This window comes from Fistularia commersonii, chromosome 14, assembly GCF_037954325.1.
Source record: "Fistularia commersonii isolate RoL2024-O1a breed Wild chromosome 14, RoL_Fcom_v1.0, whole genome shotgun sequence".
NCBI lineage: Eukaryota > Metazoa > Chordata > Actinopteri > Syngnathiformes > Fistulariidae > Fistularia > Fistularia commersonii.
In genome coordinates this window covers 3,193,592-3,218,624 of record NC_141297.1, presented here as the reverse complement: position 1 = coordinate 3,218,624, position 25,033 = coordinate 3,193,592, and the positions used below count along the sequence as shown (strand labels likewise).

The window sequence follows — 25,033 nt, the reverse complement described above, 5'->3', positions numbered from 1 at the left end:
GAATCCAACCAGGGACCTTCAGGCTGAGGTTCCGATGAGACGTTCATCTCGGAGAGGTGGAGGACTGGAGCTCCATCAGTCCTGGAGAGGAGACGCCTTCTCAGATCATCCTGGACTCTTTGAAAAGGAAATGAATGCATCCATCTGGAACATCTTCTCCTCCGGGTGAGACATCTGCACGGCTTCTGGAGACACAAACAACCAACATCTGCTGACACTCAGGTCAGAAAATACAAGCATGGATGGAGGGATGGTGGGTGGAAGGATAGATAGATAGATAGATAGATAGATAGATAGATAGATAGATAGATAGATAGATAGAGTCATACCTTCCTGTCATGCTGGAGGAGAAAGAGGAGACTGACGGCAAGGAGATGGAGGAGAAGGAGATGAATTTGAAGGTGGAGAAGTTTGAGAATGTTGAGGAGGAAGAGATGGAGAAGATGGATGAGAAGGAGGTGGAGGGAAAGGTGAAGGTTGGAAAGGTGGAGGAGGTGGAGAAGATGGAGGAAGATAAGAAGGAGAGTAAGGTGATGGTGGAGAAGGAGAAGATGGAGTTGGAGAAGGATGAGAAAGGTGAGACAGGGGGAACCAGGAGGAGAAAGTGGGCAAGGTGATGAAGGAGGAGAAGATGGAGGGAGAAGGAGGAGCTGGAGATGGAGGAGAAGAAGGAGGAGAAAGGTGCGAATTTTGAGACAGAAGGGAAGCGGGGGGGAGAAGGTGGGGAAGAAGATGGACAAGGAAAAGGAGGAAAAAAAAGAGGAGAAGGAGGCGCACCGCCGGAAAAGACGCACGGCTCTCCTATTGGTCGGCTTTGGCCCCGCCCCCCCCGGCAGACCACGCCCCCTCCTCCCTCCGCGGACCCTCCGGCTCAGACACACCTGCCGGGAGCAGCAACCGACCGCAGCCGCGTCCGGAGCCATGGAGCCCCGCCGCTGAGACGCAACTTCCGCCCACTCCTTCTCTCTCCTTCTTCTCTCTCTCTCTCTCTTTTTCTTTCTCTCTTTCCTTCTCCGTCTCTCCTCCGCTTCCCCGATGACTTCCCCGCTGTTCCTCGGCCAGCTGCTCGGGGTCCCGCTGGAGATCATGCACCCCGCCGCGGAGCGGGACACGACCCACACGAAGATCTTCGTGGGCGGGTTGCCGTACCACACCGACGACGCCTCGCTGCGGAAATACTTCGAGACTTTCGGGGAGATCGACGAGGCGGTGGTGATCACCGACAAGCAGACCGGCAAGTCCCGGGGATACGGCTTTGTGAGTCCCGTCCGCTCCTGCACCCCTGCAGGGATGCACTTAAAACTACACTAAAACAGATTTTAATCTACATATTGTATGCGATGTTTAACTCCTCTGAGAAGGGGGGAACCCGGCCGGCTGCACCCGCGGAACCCCACTCCCCACCCCCCGCCGTTTTGTAATTTTTTTTCCCCCATCAACCTGTTACCGAGCCTTCGCGGTCCGGGAGGCCGACAACAGGCACCCGTGGGCCGGATCGGCAGCGGCGGCCGCCCCGCTGCTGCTGCTGGTGCTGGTGGTGGTGGCAGTCACATGCTAAGAGTATGAGTAGCAGGTTATTTCTAATAAGTGTGTCATCAATTATCTCCGCAGTCCCAGAGCACACACACACACTCACACACACACACACACACACACAACGCCTTATTAGTGTGTGTGTGTGTGAAGCCAAGAGAACATGGAGTAATAGTGAGAGTAGGAGATGGACACACACACAGTTGAGTTGACAATAAGCTGCTGCAGCTGTGGACAGATGTCTCCTAATTGTGTGTGTGTGTGTGTGTGTGTGTGTGTGTGTGTGTGTGTGTGTGTGTGTGTGACATGTAAGTAGGATGAGGCTGCATTAGTTTGCTTTTGCCTAACCCCCATGTGGTTGCTGCTTGAAAGATTGAGCAAGTAGAGAAAGAGAGAGGAAGAGAAAGGGCCGTAAAACATTTATCCGTCCTTCGGGCTCCGGCAGAAACGCTAATATCGCTTTCTAATTATTATGGGTGATTGTTATCCGGCCCCCGAACGCCAAGCGCAGGCTGAGGTCGATCGCCGGTGACCTGAACTGGAGCGGGGGTCGGCCATTTTGAATCAATGTTTACATTTGGTTCGCGCCGGAGTCCCCATGCTCTTCCTCGGTGTTCGTCCCACCGTCCAAACACGCAGGAGGTTCGTCGGAGACCCCCCGGATCCAAAGTTGTATGCCTTTATAAATGTATGACAAAAGAGTGAATTAGCGACGAATTAGTGCGTTTTTTTTTCATTTTGAATCACATCTCGCCATATTAAGGGCTATTCCGTTCAAGCTAACCCCTCTGACGGCCTGATTTACACTACGGCCGGCCTGCAGAAATCAAACCCAGGGATTTCCAGCTACCTCCTGCAAATGTCCCAGACGCCCGAATGGGAAGAACATGCGCAACATTTCAGCCGAAGAATAACTGCGTGTTTGTGTCTTCACCTCGGCCACCCCTTCCCACTGTGATCTGCCCACTCCTCTCAACACTTTCCCTCAAGGTAGATTCCACTATCTAATCCCTGGCAGTGCAATCTGAAGAAGAAGACGAAGAAGAAGAAGAGGAGGAGGCATCTTCCTCCCACATGCCAGCCCACTCCAGACCTTCAGCAGGAGCAGAATCTGCGTCCTGAGATGGTTTTCTTCTTCCCCCCCCCCCCCTCTTCATGCGCCTCCTCATGCATTCAGCAACATTGAATCATTGGAGGAGAGACAAGGACGGCGCCTCCCGCCAGCTTTCGGCCCCGTCATGTCCTCCGGGTCGGGGCGTCGGAATCCCTCCGTGCACGTGGGGGGGTGGAGGGGAGCGCGCGCACGTCGCCTAATGAGTTTGATTTATCATCTATCTGGCTTCTCCTGAGCAGAGCTCCGCTTTGGAAGTCTCTTGGAGGAAAGGTCCGATACACGGCGTTCCTCTCTTTCCGGCTCGTGTCGCTTCTCCAAAGTGGATCCAGTCGTCTGAAGATCACCGTTTCCTGGAAGCGACGATCGGGAATCCCGTCTCCACGCTCGGAATCGCTGCTTCGTTCCTTTTACGGGGATTCCAGTCACGGCGGCGGCACGAGGTTTAGGTTTACGTCGGTCCCAAAGAAACGGTATGCGGTTAGCGCTTCTTGAAAATCCCCGGTTGGATTTTCTGACCTTTCTGTGTGGAGTCTCCATGCTCTCCCCGTGTCTGCGTGGAGTTCCTTGCGGGTTCTCCTGGTTCCGACACGTGCAGGAGCTTCACTGGAGGTTGGACATATGTACGACATATGGATGAGAGCTCCCTAAAAGCGTAACCGCAGGTTAAGCTAATGGGCGCTAATGGAGACTGACATCCTTTTGCACTGGTGTTCGGTTCAAAATGAAAATCCGTAGCTATGCTAACCGACTCGGACCCGAGCAGAGAGCCCGCTAGCCTTCTCGGTGACCCTCGAACCTCCTTTTCTACAGTTTCACCTCCGCTGTTTTGTGCCGACAGGTGACGATGGTGGACAGAGCTGCGGCAGAGCAGGCGTGCAAGGACGCCAATCCCATCATCGACGGCAGGAAAGCCAACGTGAATCTGGCGTATCTCGGAGCGAAGCCCCGCGGCTCACAGCCGAGTAAGTGAAACGTCCTTCCCTTAACTTCAGGGTTTCCGACCTCGTCCTTCACGCATACGTTGCCAAATATCCACCGTACAACAGGCAGGATGTATGCTTTTCATGGGTATATTCCAACATCCCATAAGCCCATTGGTTTCTATGGTCCCGCTATATGTACACAAAGGCTATATTCATAGGATATGTTATTGTACCGCATGCAAATCTACTCTTGGCTCATTGCCGCCGTAGATCGTCCGCTTGAGTTCCTTCGCCGCCGCGCCGACCCTCGAAGGCGCCAAAACAGCGGCGCCAACAACGGCCGACTTGTGCGCCCCTCGTCCGAGCCGGCGGCCGACGGGAGACGGCAGCGCTTGGCATTTTGGTTATTGTGTGAAGAAGAGCGACCGGGGATGGTACATTTGTTTCCTCTTTGCCCTCATTGTGTGCCTGATAGAGGAGATGGACTGAGCTAGATGTTGGAATAACAGCGACGGGAACGTGAAGAGAATACCCTTCATATCCTGGACTCCGGAGGTCGTCGATTGCATGTGTGCAGCCGAGTGCATCATGCTGTGTGCTCAGGGAGTCCGTCTGACATCTCCCCGAATCCACGCTCGCGTCTGAAGCAAACAAGCGGAGACAGAAAGGGAGAGTCGACCGTCCCTGTCTGCTCGGCTCGGCTGACGAAACCCCTCCTCCTCCTCCTCCTCCTCCTCCTCATCGTCACTGTCGCTCTCTTTGTTTTGTTTTCTGCAGGTCTTTCTGTCGGAGTTCAGCAAGTCCATCCCACGTGGGCTCAGAGGCAATACGGGTAAGATGTTAACAGTCGACAGCTCCGGTTCCGTCTCGGTCAAAGAAGCTATACGTTGTACACTTCAGCCGTTATCGACCCCTTTTCTCCGCATAGTCGTGAGTTTGGAGGTCGGCACATGGGCGGCGGTTGTGGTTCGGGATGTGATGTCACCCGGCAGGGGCCACCTTAGCCAATCGCAGAAGCGGATCGCAGCGACGGATCTCGTGTCTCCTTCAGTCCGCAAGCGGCCGACAGCTTTCAAATCCTATGTCAAACCTTCTTTTCCATGTTGGGTACTTAACAGGGATGTGTCCGATAATGGCACAGGGACCATCCATTCTTTGATTTACCCAAAAGCAGCATCTCTTGTCTCCACCAGTCGCACCCGCCATCCGACCCAGTCACTCAGACCAGGCAGAAATTGTCGATCCGTCGGCTGACGTGTTTGCTAACGTGTGCCTTGCTTCTGCCTCTGGTTTTGGTCAGAGAACGGAAGCTGTGCATTCCTTGTTTTGTCGAGCGGAGATTTAACTTGCAGTTTCGACTCGGCAAATTCCAATGCTGATTTTCCGTATTCTCCGCGCTGTCATGTGAAGCAGCTTTTGGTAAGAAACAGTCCGGGCAACCAGTCGTTGTCATCCATCCATCCATCTTCTGAAGCTCTATCCAGGGTGGGGTCTCGGGGGCATTAGCCCAAGCAGGGAGACCTACACTTCCCTCTTGATCCAGGCCACTTGATCCAGCTTTTCTGGGGGAAGAGCTCCAAGGCCGGCCGGGAGTTGTACCCCCCTAGCATGTCCTGGGTCCTCCTGGCCATACCCAGAACATCTCATCATGTGGCCACCCCATCCCTCCTGGATATACCTTGGACACCTCACCAGGGAGGCGTCCAGGAGGCATCCTTACCATGTGGCCACCTCATCTGGTTCCTCCGGAGGCCGGAGGAGCTGGGCCTGAAACTCTTCTGGGTCACTCGTATTTGTGATTTTTCAGTCACTACCCTCAGCTCATGGCCAGAGCTGTGGGTGGGAATGTAGATCTGTTGGTAACTCGTGACCAACGCAGTCTTCATCACTGCTGACGCTGCACCGACCCAATTGTCGATCTTCCGCTCCGATGTCTGCGAGATAGTAAGAGTCCTCCACTTGGTGCAGGATAGTGTACTCCACCTTTTTTTCTGGCTTTGGTCGATTTGGCCAATTCTCACCCCGGCCTCGAACAAGAACTTAAGATCATGGTCGGATGATTTCAACAGAATCACATCATCTGCAAAAAAGCAGACACCCCGATCCTGAGGTCGTCGAACTGGATCCCCTCGACGCCCCGGCTGTGCCTTGAAATTCTGTCCATAAAGGTGATGAACCGAATCGGTGGCTAAGGGCGGTGATGCGTACCAAGCTCTGACACCAGTCATACCGGAACTGCTGTTGTATGACTTTGTATTTCCTTGATTTACAGGGAAATCAGAGCCACTGAACAAAAACAGTTAGCTTACCCTGTTCCTTCCCCGCTCCCCTGTCCATGTTACAAACATCACACAGCTGTTTTTTTTACTCTCACAGCCACTGGACAGCTGGCTTGTGTTTCACTTGAACAACCCCAGCCCCATTTTACGTAACCTCCTGCAAGGCTGCTTTTGTCTTTATTTTTTGTCTGAATCCCTGGCAAGAATCTAGCTTGGCACAAGACAATAAAAAAAAAAAAAAAAAAGAGAGATCCCCTCCTCCGTTCAGCTTCCCTGTGGACACCAGGGAGACACCAGGTTAAAACGTCTCAGATTGTCTTTATGGCAAAAAGTAGATCCGTAATTAGTGTTTTGATGTTTGGATACTTGATATTTGGTATGCGGCTTCCTGCTGCTTCTCAGAAGGAACCACAAGGAGCCCCGGTGATGGACCGGAGATGGATGTTCCCAAAGTGTCACCGTGAACAACAAGGGATCGCTGATGACTCAGCCGGTCGGATGAGTCACCGCCGGGCTGGAGCGGGCGCTGGAGAGGCACCTCCCGTCCGACACAGCGGCCCCTTGTTGTTTTAAGTCGGACAAAATTTACGTCGGCTCGACTCGAGGCCGTTGCCGAGGCGATTTCGGAGGAGGACTCGCTTCGCGCGTTTTCAGTATGCGCGGCGGCGCGCGGTGACTCTCCAAGCGTAACCCATTTACGGTGCTGAGCGTTTTTAAAAAGAGGAACTCCTCCCCGTGAGTCTCATCGGGGGCGACAAGTTGGGATCTTCAGCCTCCAGAAGCCTCCATTAAAAACCTCAACTGTTTGGAGCGCTATTAATATTGCAGTTTGTGATTTCTGAATGAGCGGTGAGGGAGTTGGTGGTGACCCAGATGAGGCCATGAATGAGTGATGATTGTTTGACGGGACGTCTCCGGTGGCGAGGGCGGACACTCGTAGCGAAGGGGAGTCGCTCTTTTAATCTCCGCTTCCTGGAAGAAGTCAAGAGGGTCGACACCTTTGCGAATGAAACAAAAGGTTTGGAAGCAACTGGCTCTTTGTGCGCCGCGAATCACATGCACATTCAAGATTTCACCTCGCGGTTGAGCGCTGGACTGCGTTCACCCTTTCCCATCGGGGATTGTACCGACAACTTTGCGATTGGACTTTTAGCGGCTTGTTAGCATCGATTGACAGTCGGAAACGGCAGCTGGATACAGCTGAGAAAAAAAAGGGACGATCGGATTCGAGAAGGGCAAAGCAGGAAATGTCAGGATCAGAATTTGCCCCTGTGCGGCAATTGGGGGGTACATGGGGTAGCATGGGTGAGCAGCTCGTATGGGTCATTTGTATATGTGATCTTATTTTAGTCACTACCTACAGCTCATGACCAGAGCTGAGGGTAGGAACTTAGATCAGTTGGGAATCCCGAAGAGTTCCGAGGCCAACCGGGAGTTGTACCGCCACCCCCATGTCCTGGGTCCTCCTGGACATACCCAGGAAACCTCACCAGGGAGGCGTCCAGGAGGCCTCCCGACCATGTGGCCGCCTCCTCGTCCCTCTGGATGGTGGAGGAGCCCCTATCTCTTCCAACCTGTGGAGGCAATGGTAGACCGATGCAGAGTCCAACCCAAATGTCGCTCTCCCGTCAGATATCCGCGAGACACTTGAAATCCCGCACTCGGCGCAGGATCTCAGCCCCGACCCAGATAGTGTACCGCACCTTTTTCTGGCGTTGAGGACCCGATTCTCATCCCGGCCTTGAAAAGGAGCTGGAGATCATGGCCGGATGAATCCAACAGAATCCGCATCATCTTCAAATAAGCAACCGGCAGTTGGGGGGCACGTGGGCTAGTAGCATGAAATTGGTGGTACAGCGGTTAGCACTTTAGCCTCACAGCACGAAAGACCCTGGTTTGATTCGGACAACAGGACCTCTTTGTGGTGGGTTTGCACGTTCTCACCGGGTTTCTCCGGTTTCCTCCCATAGTCCAAAAACATGCAGGTTACTTGGGAAAAAATTGGGAAGATTTTGCGGAATGAACGAATGGTTGCTTGTCTGTTCATGTGGCCCTGCGATTGTCTGGCGACCAGTCCAGGGTGAACCCCGCCTCTTGCCCGATGACAGTTGAGACAGGCTCCGGCATCCCCGGCGACCCTGAGTCCAGGATAAGCGGTAGAAGATGGATGGATGTGCAGAATTGTGCAAATTGTATCATTGGCCGGGTGTAAGGAACTGATCTACAAGGATCTTTCGGGCTGTTTTGTTTTGAAGATTTGACTCTCATGGATGCGGGAAAGAGGTCTGAGGGAGTGGCCAGTTATTTTCGGGCAGACCATGGTGGTGCGCTCCAGGCCATCCGTGCGGTGTTGGATGATGGTGTGGAACCAGCAGGTGAAGGAGAAGGTCATTACGTTGTCAATGACGGTTAGAATTGAGCTGTTAACCTCAAATGACCTGAGCAGGCACTGCCGCTGGTGACGTTTCCTGATTTTCAGGAGGTTGTCCAGGACTCTGCCCAGATATCTATCTGTCTTATGTTGTGCCGTGTCCTGCCTTTTCAGATTGTTTTTGTCTGTTTTCCACTGAACCTGAGAGCAGCTATCTCTAAATTCCGTTGCACTCTGTCTATTGGCAATACAAGTCTTGCGTCCTACAGGCTCCCCATGTATGGTGGTGGTGGTGGTTGAACCTGCCAGTTGCCTCTACCTGTTGGAGAACGTGATGCCCATGGCTATAGTCGGTATTTCTGCAGGTTGTCGGGCTCAGGTGGTAGAAATCAGATGGTTGTCGGTTCCGTTCCCGCCTCTTCCTCTTGTCCACATGCCGAAAATGTCCTGAAAGTGTCACCGAAGCCCATGTTGGGAACAGATGGGTGAATACTACCCGCTGTGAAGCACTTTGAAAGTCCAAGGTGATGGAAGCTGTACAAGTAGAGACCATATTATTATTATTATGATGCTGATTATTATTATTATTATCATAGTTTCTGTGGCATCTGCGCAATTCTGCTGCATCTTGTCCAACAACACAATGCAGCTGGAACCAAGACTCATCCAGAACTCATTGCGCGAACGGATCGGAAAACCGACGACGCCATTTTGCACAAAAGAACGGCGGCGGCTTTGGCGGGAAAGCAAGATCGCGACTTCCGTAAACAAAACGAGCGGTAGAACGAATACGTCTTTTTCTCGCTACAAGCCGTCGTCGTATCCGTTTGTCCTCGCCGCTCCTTCCCGAGGGCGTGGCTTCTGCGCTGGTACCCCACCTCTCTCCCCGAGGCCGGACGCATCTCTGACAGGATCAGCGTGACCCCCCCGTCAGTTCGGAGCGCCGTCTCGGCGGCGAAGGACTCCACTTCGGCCGAAAGGGCTCGGAGCGAATCCTTCGGACGTCCGTTGTCGGCTCCTCGACGTTGACCGAAACGGAGTCCAACCTCCAACAGATGTTGTCTCTCTGCCGAGATTCCGCTTGTAGATAAAGGTCTTTTGTTGCTCTCGTTTTTTCGACGGCTGGGGGCGGGGTTCACACATGGCGTCGCCTCTGTGAGACACACACACACACACACACATAGGCTACACAACAAATAGCAAAGATAAACTCAAACATAGCAAGAGCTCGCTCGGCTCCTTGGGCGTATTTACTTTCGAGTTTTGAGGAGGACAGAAGATGGGCTAATGCCAAGGGGGGGGGGGTAGGAAGAGAGCGTTCTGATTGGTCGATGGGAGGAAGGGGGGGGGCATCTGTCGCCCATGGCTGCCTGCCTTCAACACCTACCGCTGGTGTGGTTGCCTGGCAGAACTGAAATTCTCTCTTAAGACATTCTGGTGTTTATGTTCTTGAGGCTGGTTTAGTGTGTGTGTGTGTGTGTGTGTGTGTGTGTGTGAGGGTGTGTCGGGGTGGGTCATCCTGTTGAAGGAAAGGAACATGGGGAAGTGATGCACACCTGTGATTATTGAACTGGAGCTCCTTTTGTTTGTGAAGAGCGTTGATATTAGGGTGGAAATAAAGTGTGTGTTAGCATCTGTGTGTGTGTGTGTGGACACTCCACCGCTAAGACAAGAGGTGTGTGTCTCAGTTGGGTGGGCCTTGGTGACACACAGCTGTCGGATGATCTTTCCATTCCTGTCTAAAAAAAAAAATCCCCCGTTTTTTCGTCATTTTGTTTTTTTTTTCGGAAGAAACCGACCGAAACGTCGGGTCTTTTGAGACCAAAAAAAAAACAGGCACAAATCGATGATAAAAAGGGGCGACTCGACAGTTTAACTCCGGCTGTTTGTTCTGGTCTCACCTCCCAGCGGAGCGAGGGCGACAAATCTCCAGCTTTTATTTTGGAGGTCTTGGCCCGGAGCGCCGGAGAACCCCTGATTTACCACGTCTTTTAAAGTTCTCCCCCGGACTCCCGCGATCCTTTCTCTCCGTTTTCTTTGTTTCTGCCTCGCTGGCCGCCGTCCTGCCGCTGTGAATGATCTTCAGCTCCCTTTTTAGCTTATGGTTTGCTTTTTCTGTCCCTGGAGGGCTTTCGGCGGGACGTCGGGCCCTCGGGTGCACCATCTCCGCGGAGGACGGGACTCCGGTACCGTCCGTGAAGCGTTTTTTTCTGAGAGCGTCGGAGAACCGCGATCTGCTTCTGTGCACATGAGGAGGCCAGAATGAGAATCAGCAACTATATGACCCTAAAGGGTGAATGGATGAAAGTCTATATATATTTGAATTGTTTGTTTATATGATGTTTGAATGAGGGTGAATGGATGAATGTCTACAAATGACAAATGAATTCTTGTTTGTCTATATCATGTTTGAATGAGAGGGTGAATTAATGAATCTCTATATATGAAACATGAATGAGAGGGTGAATGGATGAATGTCTAGTATGACAAATTAATTCTTGTTTGTTTATATGATGTTTGAATGGATTAATCTTTATATATGATGCATGAATGGTTGTTTGTTTATATGACGTTTGAATGAGATGTTGAATGGATGAATCTCTATATATGATGTTTGAATGAGATGGTGAATGGATGAGTGTCTATATATGACAGATTAATCAGAGGGTAAATTGATGAATGTCTATATATGACAAATTAATTGTTGTTTGTTTATATGACGTTTGAATGAGATGTTGAATGGATGAATGTCTATATATGACATTAATCAGAGGGTGAGTGAATGAATCTCTATATATGATGCATGAATGGTTGTTTGTCTATATGATGTTTGAATGAGGTTGAATGGATGGATGTCTGTATATGACAAGCGGATGAATGGATGAATCACTATATGTTACATTCCAGTCATTTAGCAGACGCTTTTATCCAAAGCGACTTACAAAAATTGCAATTCAATAACCGAAAATCCAAAGTACCAGTAGCCGTTATTCAGAAGTCACCACTCTGCCAAATAACCATCTCAAAACCATATACATACATGCATACATTCATTTCTCGTTTTTGTTTTTGTTTTTTTTTTGGGGGGGGGCTAAGTGCAATATATATACGTGACAAATGAATGCTTGTTTGTCTGAATGTTGTTTGAATGAGGATGAATGGATGAATGTCTATGTATGATGTTGGAATCAGAGTGAATGGTTGAATGTTTATATATGACAAATGTATTGTCTGTTTACATGACGTTTGAATGGATGAATCTTTAAGTATGATGCATAATGGTTGTTTGTTTACATGACGTTTGAATGAGGGTGAATGGATGAATGTCCGTATATGATAAATCAATTGTTGTTTGTTTATATGATGTTTGAATGGATGAATCTTTATTGATGATGCATGAATGGTTGTTTGTTTACATGACGTTTGAATGGATGAATCTTTAAGTATGATGCATAATGGTTGTTTGTTTACATGACATTTGAATGAGGGTGAATGGATGAATGTCTGTATATGATAAATCAATTGTTGTTTGTTTATATGATGTTTGAATGGATGAATCTTTATTTATGATGCATGAATGGTTGTTTGTTTACATGATGTTTGAATGAGGGTGAATGGATGAATGTCCGTATATGATAAATCAATTGTTGTTTGTTTATATGACGTTTGAATGAGGGTGAATGGATGACTGTCTTTTTGATATATTAATGATATTTATCTCTGACACATGAATGAGAGGGTGAATGGTTGGATGTCTTTCTGTGATCTGACAACGAAAGGGTGAATAGTTGTATGTCTCAATATGGCGCCAGAAAGAGAGTGTTACTTCTGCATGAATTAGAAATAATATGAGGAGTCTCTTTATGATGTGTTGATGATATACATGAACGGTTATTTGCATCCGTGCAGGATAAGCGGTCCAAAAAATAAAAATCAAGGAATAAACCCGTCCCCGCTATCCGTCATCCAGGAATGCGTGGAAGCTCGACCAGATTCCCCCGTTTGCTCCTCCATCGCTCGCTGACAGAAGAGCCGAGTGTCCGACTCTGGCGATGGCCTTTCTATCTGTCACCCCCCCCTCCAGCTGTGTGTGTGTTTATTAAAAGAGGACGGAGGGTCATCAGTGTGTGTGTGTGTGTGTGTGTGTGCTTCTCGCTGACTGACTCACCCTCCTCACATCCCCTCATCTGAACTATTAAAAGCACGGCTGTCTTAAGGCATGAGGGATATGATGGCTGATCCTTCACCTCTCGGCCCGCCCTCCTCCCTGCTCATACCGCGCCTCGAACCAGCCCGGTGTTTCCTTTTCACCCTCGTTTTTTAAATTTTTTTTATTTCTCAGAATTCACGACATCCCGTCTCTTTCATCGTCCGGGTTTTGTGGGAAAGCGGAGGAAACCGTCGGCGAAGGGAGGGAACCCGGGGGAGAGGTTATTCTGCTCCCGTGGGTCTGTTTGTGAGAGTACAGCCGTGCAGCTGCGCCAATTAGCCCCCCACTCCGTGACTGACCCCACACACACACACACACACACACACACTTTTGGAGGACACACACACACTCACTTCCTGCAGTTTCACCTGAACAGCTGCTTGTCGTCACACTGGAGGCTTCGCCATGCCATTATCCCAATCTGTGTGACAAACACACACACACACACACACACTCACGCACGCGGCTTGGAATCGATGTCACGCGACTCCTTAAGTGTATAATTTCCCTCTTTTAATTGAATTTGGATGCACGTGACGCATGAGGACGCGTGTGTGTGTGTGTGTGTCCGGCTGCATGGATTTGAAGGGATGTGTGTTCGACAGCCGCTGTCACGTCGGATCAGTCAGGCCGCTGCACAGGCAGACGGCGGCGGCGGCGGCGCAAAGCCGCGGGAATGACACTGCACTTCCGCGGGGACGGCGGCGTGCGTTCGTCAACCGCCGTGGCGCCGAAGTTCATCTTTCAAGGATCTTCGTAGCCTGTAGTTTTTAACGTTTGCCACTTTCTGCGGCTCCTCCCGCCCGGCCGCGCAGAGCCTGACATAAAATAAATATAGAAAAATATCTCCAGCCTGGATCCTCGCTGTCCACTTTGGATTATCGACTGATGTCAGAATCAGAATTTATGTCTCGCCAAGAGAGATTTTTTTTTTATTTTTTATTTTTTTTGAAAGAAGAAGAATCAAAATAGAATCTTATATAACAGTAAAGAATATAATAGTGAATAATAATAATAATGTTTTTTTAATTTATTTTATTTTTAATCTATTTTAATACTGAAATGATAGAAATAAAAAATAAAGATCAGAAGAAATAAAAAAAAAGTTATGTAAAAATATATGTGACAAGTAGGTGTATATGATTACATGTAGTATTTATGTTAAATTAAGTTTCATTGTCCAGGAATACACATTTGCACTCTGTACACATGACCATAAACACTTTAAAACTTGAATCTGTGTAATAACACAGTATGTACAGTGTAATAACACTGTTTTAACACTGGAACATCTTCAACTTTGCTCCTGATGTTTTATGAACCTTTAAAGATGGGGGTCTATGACTGTGTGTGTGTGTGTGTGTGTGTGTGTGTGTGTGTGTGTGTGTGTGTGTGTGTGTGTGTGTGTGTGTCATGCCCAATGCATGGATGCAAACATACACCTGTCAATCAAAGTGCAGTCTCACACCTCCACCCATTTATGATTACATAAATAAAATGATAATAATAATTTTTATTCTTAATAATTAAAAAATAAAAAAAATAATAATTTAAATAATATTAATATTATTTGTAATAATAAAATGATTTTTTAAAAATGTCAAGATCAGAAGAAATAGATTTAAAAAAAGTTAAAGGTATGTAAAAATAGATGTCATGCATATACATGTGTATGTAAAAGTACATATATATGATTACACGTAGTGTTTATGTGTATAAATAAGGGTTATTGCACAGGAAACAATGGAATTATTACACATACAGAGAATTATTGCACAATTTGTGTTGTGCATCTGCACTTCAGATGCTTGAAAGAGAACAGCAACGCTGTGACATCCATATCTGGAAAAAGCCGTTCGCGGCAAATAAACCCCCTGAAAAAAAAAGGTTGATTTCCGTTGCAGTGTGTTAGCGATGGGATCCCGGCGTGGAGCGACTTTTCTGGGGGGAAATGGGGCGGAACGGATCAATCGCCCGATCAACGTCCGTGTAAAAAGGGCGGTCGAAATAGATTCCACGCCGAGGACTTAAATTAAACCGACTTAAAAGCCCCGCCGCTTGATATAAACCCACAATTCCAGTTGCCCTCGATCTGAGGAGGTGAGGACGCGGTCGGACTCAGCGGTCGGTCGATGCGGCCAAACTTTTGAGTTCTATCTAATAGTTAGTGCTCGCGCCTCGCAGCCACAAGGTTCCCCGCTTGGACTCCCACAGGAGGACCTTCCTGGGTTGGGTCTCCATGTTCTCCATGTTCTCGGCGTGAGGTTCCTCCTGGTTCTCCGGGTTCTTCGTACAGTCCAACACATGCAGGAGGTTCAGCGGAGACGTTAACCTGATGTGTGGATGACAGGGTGACTGGTTGGATGCCTCAATGACATATACATGAATGAGCCAATGTATGCCCTTATATGGCAAGTGAATGGCTGTATGTCCTTATATGGAATGTGAATGACAGAATGAACGGTTTTATGTCCTTATATGGCAAGTGAATTGTTGTATGTCCTTTTATAGCAAGTGAATGGTTGAAGGTCCTTATATGGCATGTGAATTGTTGTATGTCCTTATATGGCATGTGAATGAAAGGGTGAACGTTGTATGTCCTCATATGGCATGTGAATTGTTATATGTCCTTATATGGCATGTTAATGGTTGTATGTCTTAAAATGCCATGTGAATGAAAGGGTGAACGGTTGTATGTCCTCATATGGCATGTGAATTGTTATATGTCCTTGTGTGGCATGTGAATGTTGTATGTCCTTAGATGGCAACTGAATTATTGTATGTCCTTATGGCATGTGAACAACAGGGTGAATGGTTGTATGTCCTTACATGTTAAGTGAATGGTTGTACGTCCTAAAATGGCATGTGAATGACAGGGTGAACAGTTGTATGTCCTTATATATAATGGGAATTGTTGTATGTCCTTATATGCCATGTGAATGAAAGGGTGAACGGTCGTATGTCCTATATGGCATGTGAATGTTGTATGTCCTTAAATGGCAAGTGAATTATTGCATGTCCTTATGGCATGTGAATGACAGGGTGAATGGTTGTATGTCCTTATATGGTGTGTGAATCATTGTATATCCTTTTTTGGTATGTGAATGAAAGGTTGAAGGTTTGTATGTCCTTCTGACATGTGAATGACAGGCTGAATGGTTGTATGTCTCTGTGACTCTGACTGGCTGGTCCAGGATGAGTTCCTCCTCTCCTCCGATGCCACCTAGAATAGACTCCATTCCCACCGTCAGCCTGAGTGCAGTAGAAGTGATAGATAATTTATGAATGAATGAAATGAATCTGACGGATCGTAACAAAGAAAATGGAGGAGAGAATCCCGTCATGTTAGCGCCGTCCCAGTTTCCCGAGCATTTGGAGGTCCCGGGAGGGTTTCATGAACCAATGCTGGCTTCTTCTTCTTCTTTGCCGCTTGTCCCGCCTCTTTGCTCGAGGTAATGCCAGGGCGCTGCTTGATCTACTTCAGCTTCCACCATTGTTATATCTTTTATGAATATTAAAGCTATTACTGTATAATTTAAGCTGTTAGCACTACCGCTAAGTAGCTTGCTGGCTCCTGGAGGAACGTTGGGTTTCTAGATCATCAAGGTGTGGTCCAGACTCGCTCTATGTGGCCGTCCTAGGGTGAGCTTTTTGGAAGCAGTGTGATTGGCCACGTCCTTTCGAATGCAGTCTCATGCTAAGCTAGGCGACGCTAACCAGCCGCCGGCCGCAGCTCAAGCTACCCCCCCCAGATCACATTTTTATTTCGCTTGTCAGGAGATTTGAAATCACGGGGCCGGGAAAAGCAGGGAAACGCTGACGGAGAATCAGGAACTCTTTGCAGAAAAAGATGCGTTTGTTGGCTTTTAGCGGAAACCGTTTTATTTTTAGCCACCGTGAACAGCGGATTTACTATGAAATGTGTAACTTATTGCCAAACCAGCCGTCCATTTGAGGATGGGACAGCTTTAAACATGAAGTCCGTAATGTGGAACATAGGAATGTCTTTTTTTTTTTTTTTTTTTTTTTTTTTTTTTTTTAGTATCCTAAGAAAATCCGCAAATGATCCAAACCGCATCAAATACATTAATATATATTGTATGACTGAAATATTACCAACAAAATAAGACAGATAATTTTTACCGCTTCTTGTTGCCTTTAAGGAGGTCACGTGAACTGAAAGTGATGCAACGTGGTCTTCATCAGAGTTTATGGAAATTAGATTTATTAATGATAACGATGGTAATAATACAAATTAAACAGTTTATATTGGTGTGAAAAATACCATAATGACAGAGAATAAAGAGAAATCAGTCCTTGGAGAAAACTCACTACAGGGTCCAAAGACTCAGACTCATGATATAATAAAACTTTCAGCACCCAAGTGGGTCCTCAGATTTTTCTTATGTTGCCTTAATTAAGAAAATAATGTGTTTAAAAAAAACAAACAAACATTATATCAAGCACTTCATTGGTTTATGTACACTTTATTGGTGTACATAACAACAAATGTGTGACACGCTGGCACCTTCATCAACAGCAGCTTCCCATATTTTGGCCAATCACATGCGGCTTTAACCCAAAAAAAAACCCAAAAAAACAAATAATGATCCCGTTGGGTTGTTCGCTTCGAAGACGTTCGTTTGCGTCACGAGTAAATACAAGAGGGACGAGTCTGAAACCAAACATTTCCCCATGAGCGTCGGACAGGAAACAACCAGATGGATTCCAGGTTGGTGCTCGGGCGACGTTCTGCCTTTAGCGGGCGGATCTGGACCCACGAATGTTCTTTCACTGCTTATACCAGTTGTGCTAACAGCTATGATAGCGTTAGCGGTAGCTGAAGGACTCGGGAGAAGATGTGAAGTGACTGGATTATGGAACATGAGTGCAGAGTAGGCTAGGGGCTAGCTTAGCTAGCGCTAACACTATTCTGCATGTACAACACGTGTCAAACTCAAGGCGTTATTTTATGCGGCCATAAAATAAAGGTCAAACACGAGCATTGAGCCAAGTGACGGCATAGTTCGATGCCATTTTCAACAAGTGGAAGTGAACAACAAATGATCCCCAAATGTCCAGGAAGAGAAAAATTGATGCGGATGGAAGGCTGTTTCAAGAAAGATGTGAAGGCGACTATGTTTATGTAAAACTATAAGACTATATGTTTATGCTTCAATGAGAAAAACCTCTGTGTTTTGTGGTTTTCAAAGAGTACAATCTACATCTGCATGTTCACACCAACATGGAGCTAAGTATGCTAAAGTTAGCCTTCCAGAAAAAAAAAACAAATTGTCCAAGAATTAAAAGTAGCAATGTATTTAGTGTTTACATGTGTGTGTATTTGTGTGCGGCCGTTAGTTTTTTGTAAAATTCTACCAGAAAAACAACAAATTGTCCAAGAATTAAAACTACGAAAGGCGCATCCAGAAGCGAAAGCTAGCCTCGTAACAGAGCTTCGAGTGTAACATTTTGGATTTGAATGAGTTATTAAACATGAAGAAGTAGTTTTTACATTACATTCAATTCCCGTTGCGGCCCTTCGAGGGCGACCATGATGCCGACGTGGCCCTCGGTGAAAATGAGTTTGACTCCTCTGGTGTAGAAGGAAGCTAAAGGCGGTTGTAAACAAAGCTAGCGGGTTGGACGATGACGGAACATCAGGTGTGTGTTTTGTACACAGCAGAGTGGGGTTTTTAAGGCCCCGGTCCTGGGGTTTGTTTTGTACGCAGACCCGGTCGCGCCCCACGCTCTGTTTTGGTGTAAGCAGAAGCAGCGGCGGCGGCGGCGCTCACCTGCTCGACGCCGATGTCGCTGCAGCGTGAGCGCTAAACGCCGTCGCGCCATCTCGCTCTTACTTAAGCGCGACGGCGAAACCCAGTTCCTCCGATACGGTCGGCCGCTATCACATTGATTCACAAAATAGCTGGTCATTTCACACTTCTGTATATTTTACACGCGGTGCCCTAATTAATCAGAAACACAAGGGAGATCATCTATTAAGTGCTATTTAAGAAGGGGGAGCTCTATTTTTAGGGCGCCCCGTCTGCAGGCCAAAGGACAGTTTCAGATGTGCAAGTGGACGTGAATTAATGATCACATTTTTAAACAGCTGACACGCTTTTTTCTGCACTTTACTTGCAGCGCCTTGCACTCGTCCTCACACCTGCACTTTGTGAGTCGCGAACCGAACTGCCCCTCAATGTTTTTTTATATTTATAATAATGTTTACACTATCATTATTTATTATCAATACTTTTCCAAATGCACTGCAGACAGCAAAGTAATCAGATTCAGAACACTTTATGGATCCCCGAGGAGGAAATAGCTTTTTGTTGAAAGCCGCTACTCACAGAGTAAAGTGGAGAAGAATCAAAATAGACCCTGATATAAAATAACAATAATAATAATAACAATAGTGAATGATAATAATAGAATAAATTAAATAATAATAATTCTTTAAATTGTTTTTATTAATAAAAGAATAAAAATCAAATAAAAAGAACTGTAGAGATCCAAAGGAAGAAATAAAAGAAAGTTAAAGGTATGTAGGAATATTTATAACATACAAACATGTGTTTTTACAGGTACATGTATATGTTTACATGTAGTATTTGTGCGTATAAATCAGGGTTATTGCACAGAAGGCAATGGAATTATCACACATACGGAGAATTATGGCAAGAGTTTCATCGTACCACGCTGTACACGTGACAATAAACACTTTGAATCTTGAATTTGTGTAATTACACTGTAAATACAGTATAATAACACTGCTTTAACGCTATGGAACATCTTTAATTTTGCTTCTGATGTTTTATGAGCCTTTAAACACGGGACTCAGTGTGTGTGTGTGTGTGTGTCAATCATGTCCGATGCATGGATGCAGACATACTGCTGTCAATCAAAGTGCAGTCCTACATCCCGCCCGTCAGATAACCAACGGCGCCAAACGCGTCTCGTTTCCTGAATTAGGGACGTTTAATTATTACATCCGCGCGCCGGCAGCGAGGTGAAGACCGTTTTGACCGTTTTGCGCTCCTTCCGGTGATACGCCCAATCTTTAGTTTCACGAGGTTGGATTCCACATTTCAGCCCGAAGCCGCTGGCGCAGTGTGTGTGTATTCCTGATCACGTGGAGTCAATTACACTGCAAGTACAGCGCAGTTATTCTGTTATTATCCGTTATTATTCATGCAACTATTATTTATAACATAATCAAAAAACTATATTTGTTAGCCTGTGCTATACCGTGACGGTTAGTGTAGGAGCGAGAGTATCTTTGTATGGCAAAGGATATCTTGTATTTTATTGATTTTATAAAATGAATTTTAAGTTCAATTTTCTATCATTTTTTTTCTCCTTCGGCTAGAAAAAAATGAGTACATTAAAAATCATATTAAATGTAAATTAAATAGTTACGTGATAGTCCCTTTACGCATCGTTGTCGTGTGTTACATTTTAATATCCTGCTGTTTAAGCGTTTGTTCGTTTTTAAAATGTAATTTTAAATTTGAAGATAATAGCGATCTTGTAACATGTAAATCCCCAACTTTTTTTTTTTTTGGTCAAGTTTTATGCATGAAAAATATTTCCGCAGGGGGTCAAATGATAAAAACTTTTTATTTGAAAAACATTTAATCTGAATAGGGTAATTACAATAATTTTGCACCATGATAAATAATAATAAATGAAGTTTTGAAGGTTTCATAGCATCATTAGCTAGCCGTTCACCACTAATAATGCATAGCATGCGCGGAACTCGTATAAACCGAAACCGTAACTTAAGTAACTTAACTGAAGTAACTTAAGTAACTTGATATTTTCATATCATCATTTCCCCGTTTCCTCCCGAAAAAGCTCTCTGGCGGCTTTTCTGCCTCATTTTTTTCTAGCTTATGCTAGCTGACATGTGTAACAGTAAGGCAAAGGTGGAAACAGTCGTTTTTTTTTCTTTTTTTAAATAAGCTCCGGAAGGTTTTTTTATAAAAAAAAAAAACAAAAAACAAAAAAAAAAAAACAAGATTTTCTTTTCTGACCAATAATCTACATAAGAAGAGTTAAAATATTTTTGTTACTCTTATTAAGCGCCAGTAAAAGGACAGCATTTTTTTTTTTTTTTGGTTTTTCCATAAATACAAAAAAGGAATCAAAATACTTTGGTCATTTTTTTTCGCCATGTAAAATGTTTTGTTACTTCCAGAATTTTTTTTTTTCTCTTATTTTAAAAAAATGCAACACATTTTGTTATTTATAGCATAAAGGCAAAAAAAATGGCGCGACAGTTGGGCGAAGGCAGAAAGAGTCGTTTTTTGGGAGATTTTTTAATAAGATGCGTAAGGTTTTGAAAAATAAAATAAAATTTCTTTGTGGACCAATGATCTACATAAAAAGTTTTAAAATATATCTGTTGCTCTTATTAAGCGCCAGTAAAAGGACATCTGTTTTTTTGTTTGTTTGTTTGTTTTTTTCCCAAAATACAAAAAGGGATCAAATAGTTTGTTTTTTTTTTTGCGTGAAAATGTTTTGTTGCATGCAGAAATTTTATTTCAGTTTCTCTTATTTAAAAAAAATGCAACACATTTTGTTTATACCTAGCATAAAGGCCAAAAAAAAAAAAAAAATTATATGCCGTGTTAATTTCTTTTTAATTTCAAAAGGGTTGTGTGGCTTCCGATGTTTTCTTTACTGTGTTCTCCATTTTTTCTTCCTTTTTGAAGATAAGAAAAATAAGAAAACACAAACAATATGTATGTTTGGTGGACATTTCATCGGAGCCAAGCTGGTATAAAGTATTTTGTATGGATTTCTCTGTTACCTCTGGCAGGATCTGCTCGTCCGTTCCTTCATAAATATTTATATTTAGATTATATACATTTTGCAGGTGTCCTGCATCTGGCATTTCTTCTTTTTAATCACACATTTTATCAAATATCCTGTAAGCCAGGGACGTCAAACTCAAATAGACGGTGAGACAAAATTTAAAAACCGGTGCAAGTCGAGGTCCAGAGTGGTTCAATGTTTATATTGAAAAATAATTGCACATATTGACCCTGAAAGTCACGAAGCTTTTTGAATTATCGCAGATTGAAACAACTTTAAACATTTAATAAATTCAACATTTTTCAATCTGCAGCGTTTCCAGGGTAATTTCATGAAAATATTTTTCCACAGCTAAAAAAAAAAATCCTTTTAAAGAAAAATTCCAACATGCCTTGTGGTAGCAAAAAAGAAAACATGGAAAAAAAATATATTACAGCTCGATTTTTCGCTTTCTGATTTTTTTTCTTGTCTAAGCCAGAAACTTGAGCTGACGAAACTTTAACGTTCTTGCTGATAAACAACGTTAATCATCAAATACAAGAAAAATCCCTTGCATTTATTTCTTATGGCTCTAAAAGTCACACATTCTGGTTGTCTATTTTCACCCTTGCTGTTTTTTTTTTTCCATTCTGTTGATGTTTTCTCTGCTGTCTATTTATTTGTATTTTTTAATTGTCTCTCTATTTATATTTATTAATACTATAACTGTTACGCTGCTGTGACAAAAGAATTTCATTCGTTTCAGTCTTCATTTTTTTTCCATATTCCAAACATGCAAAAGTCTAACTCCGCATTTATTTTGAACATATATATTTATCTGTATCTATGTTCATAACTGTGCAATATTTCATAACAGCTACATGTAGAATATTTTCTCATACTCTTGTGCACTCCTTATCTTTCACTTGTTACTTAAGACACTTTATAGTTTATTTGTATGTTTTATTCTTTTTTTTTTTTCACTGTATATTAAATTTTCTACTATTATTTATCATTGTTATATTTTTCTTGTAACTCTGGCATAACAATTTCATTCGGGATAAATAAAGTTGTTGTTCTTATTCTTATTTTTGTTAGATTTAGAGCAGGGGTCTCAAATGTACGGCCGGCGGGCCGCTACCGGCACGCCGGGTGCTCCGATCCGGCCCGTGGGATAAATCTACAATTTGAAAAAATACATAAAAAACATTAGATATTTCAAAAATAGAAATGTTGTTCCTATATTGTCTTCTGGGGCTGCACTGTTTCAGTCAGTGTTAGCAACACGGTACAACTATGTGACTCAGACGGCGGGTCTGTAAATAGCATTTTTGCTTATAGTTAGAAATTTACTTGCTTTTCCGTCGGACCCGACACCTACATCAGCAAGATGTCAAAAAAGATAAAAGTGGACATGGAGTGTAGAGTTTTCCAAAGAAAAATGACTTCTTTCTTGTTCGTTGAGGTTAATAAGAAACCTGTTCGATTGGTGCGGAAATAAAATAAAACAAAATGCACGGAGAAGCGAGAAGACAGAACCGAAGCAAAGCGTTGCTACTTTTCTTAATGAAGCTCAAGTTGTTCATCATGTATTTTTTCAAAAAAAATGATTTTTATACTAAAACTTCATGGTCATCATGTGTGATTTTACCGGGCGGATATCAAATTAAGCCACAAGTGGTCCATTAGAGACGTAGATGTAAAAAATGCTATTAATGCAACATTTTATCGGTTTTGGAAACAAACACCTCTGTCTCCGATGCTGCTGTGACAATTGTATTTCAATAATCCTCTACATGTTTCCCGCAGGCTGAGCCAGCCGTACATCTACCCTCCGGCGTTCATCCAGCCCAGCCTGGTGCTGCAGTCCCACCTCAGTCCCACGGCGGCGGCGGCGGCGCTCACGTCCCCCTACCTGGATTACGCCTCTGCCTACGCCCCCTACGCCCACACGGGACTGGACCAGTACCCCTTCACGCCGTCGCACTCGCCCTCCGCCAGCTACCTCAGCTACGGCTTCCCGGCCGGGACGGCGGCGGCGCCGGCTCTCGCCGCGCCCTCGACCCCGCCGGCCTCCCTCCACCCTCCGCTGGCGGCGCTCGCCGCCGCCTCGGCCGCCCCGCAGGCCTTCCTCCACTACCCGCTGCACCAGCCCGACCGCATGCAGTGAGCGAACCCGTCCCGCCGTCGGGGAGAGACTGGACTCGCGGGAGGAGAGCGCACCGTAATCTAAAGGGCTTCTAGAAAGCGCTCTCGCTCCTCCTTTTCTTTTTTTATAAATATATATATTATTGTAATAATTCATTAAAAATGTTTTTTCGACCATGTGGTCGGCATACGGCGTGAATGTTTTCCCGAGTGGCGTCGCCGCGGCCTGGAGACGCCCCGCGGAAACCGACCGTCCGAAGGGTGACCTCGCCATCCGTCCGTCCGTCCGTCCGTCCGTCGCCATGGCGATACCCCCCCTCCCCCCCCCCCTTCCCTGTCCGTGTAAGTTATTTCACGCACATTACAGTTTCATAGAGCGATGAACACTGGTTTAGTCGTGCCACTGCGAGATCTTTAAATAGAGGAAAGACACGTGTGTGTGTGTGTGTGTGTGTGTGTGTGTGTGTGTGTGTGTGTGTGTGTGACCCTGTGTTCGGATGTAGACGCCACGCGGCGCTTCGCCCTTTTCCCGTGTGTTTGCGAAGGCAGAACGCCACACGGGGCGACTAGGTGTGTGTGTGTGTGTGTGTGTGTGTGTGTGTGTTTGTTTGCGGAGGGGTCAAAGACAATGAGTTCCACGGTTGCCATGGCAACACCTTTTAATGAAGTCTCCGAAAAGCACAAGCCATACATCTCATTAGAGACCAATATGCAAAATAAAACCTAATGTTTCTAATCGAGGCTGTCGTCTCCTGATTGTGGCGGAGTTACGGTTGGTGTTATCTGCCGGACGTGGGCCTTGTGTGTGTGTGTGTGTGTGTGTGTGTGTGTGTGTCTGTGTGTGTGTATGTGAGGAAGCGGCCCATCGATGATTCCCCTCTGAAAGAGGATCGATCCACACCCTCGGGGGTTTTAATGATTGTGCACAAAGTGCTGTGACACTAAACTGGGGCTTAAAAATCCCGTGTGAAATTCTAAATGACGTGCACGTTTAACGAGAAGCACACACACACACACACACACACACACACACACACGACCTCTCAATCGGAAAATTCCGAACTTTCCGACAAAGTGCGACGTGTCGGAGTTGAACCCAGTGCTCCAGTAATATATTTGTTAATATAATCATTATTATTATTATAATCAACATCATTATCATTATAATTACATTCATTTTATACATATCTTTTCTGTTATTTTTATTAATATTATTGACTAATTTTGTTATTTTTCTTTTCTATTATTTTATTGTTATTTTCCTTATTTTAAGGCTTTTGAATGTGTTTTTTTATTGCTATTTCATTCACTGTATTTGATTTTTATTTTTATTTATTTTTTTTTTATTATAATTTTATGTTTTATTCTTTTTTTATTATTTCTATAATTACTATAATTCTTATTCTATATTGTTACTTTCATTTTTGCAACCTGTTACTTTATTTTTTCAATATTGTTCTAATAGTCTTTTAATTTTAATATTCTTCTAAAGATGATATTCTGTCATCTTTATGTGTTGTTAATTTTAAGATCAATGTTTTTTTTTTTTTATTCTTTTTATTATTACGCTATGCTATTTTCATTTCGCCTTTCAACCGGATTGCTTTTTTGGGGGGCTTTTTATTATTACTATTATTATAATTAGGGAAAATC

General features: G+C 45.0%; 1 protein-coding gene across 1 annotated transcript; it reads left to right on the top strand.

Moving 5' to 3' along the window:
- The first annotated feature begins 858 nt into the window (after positions 1-858).
- Positions 859-25,018, top strand: rbm38 (RNA binding motif protein 38). Its single transcript, XM_086159340.1, has 4 exons — positions 859-1,257; positions 3,486-3,609; positions 4,348-4,402; positions 23,042-25,018. Exons 1-4 carry the CDS (start codon positions 1,036-1,038, stop codon positions 23,400-23,402), a joined length of 762 nt encoding a protein of 253 aa, XP_086015466.1. The 5' UTR covers positions 859-1,035; the 3' UTR covers positions 23,403-25,018.
- The last annotated feature ends 15 nt before the right edge of the window (positions 25,019-25,033 follow it).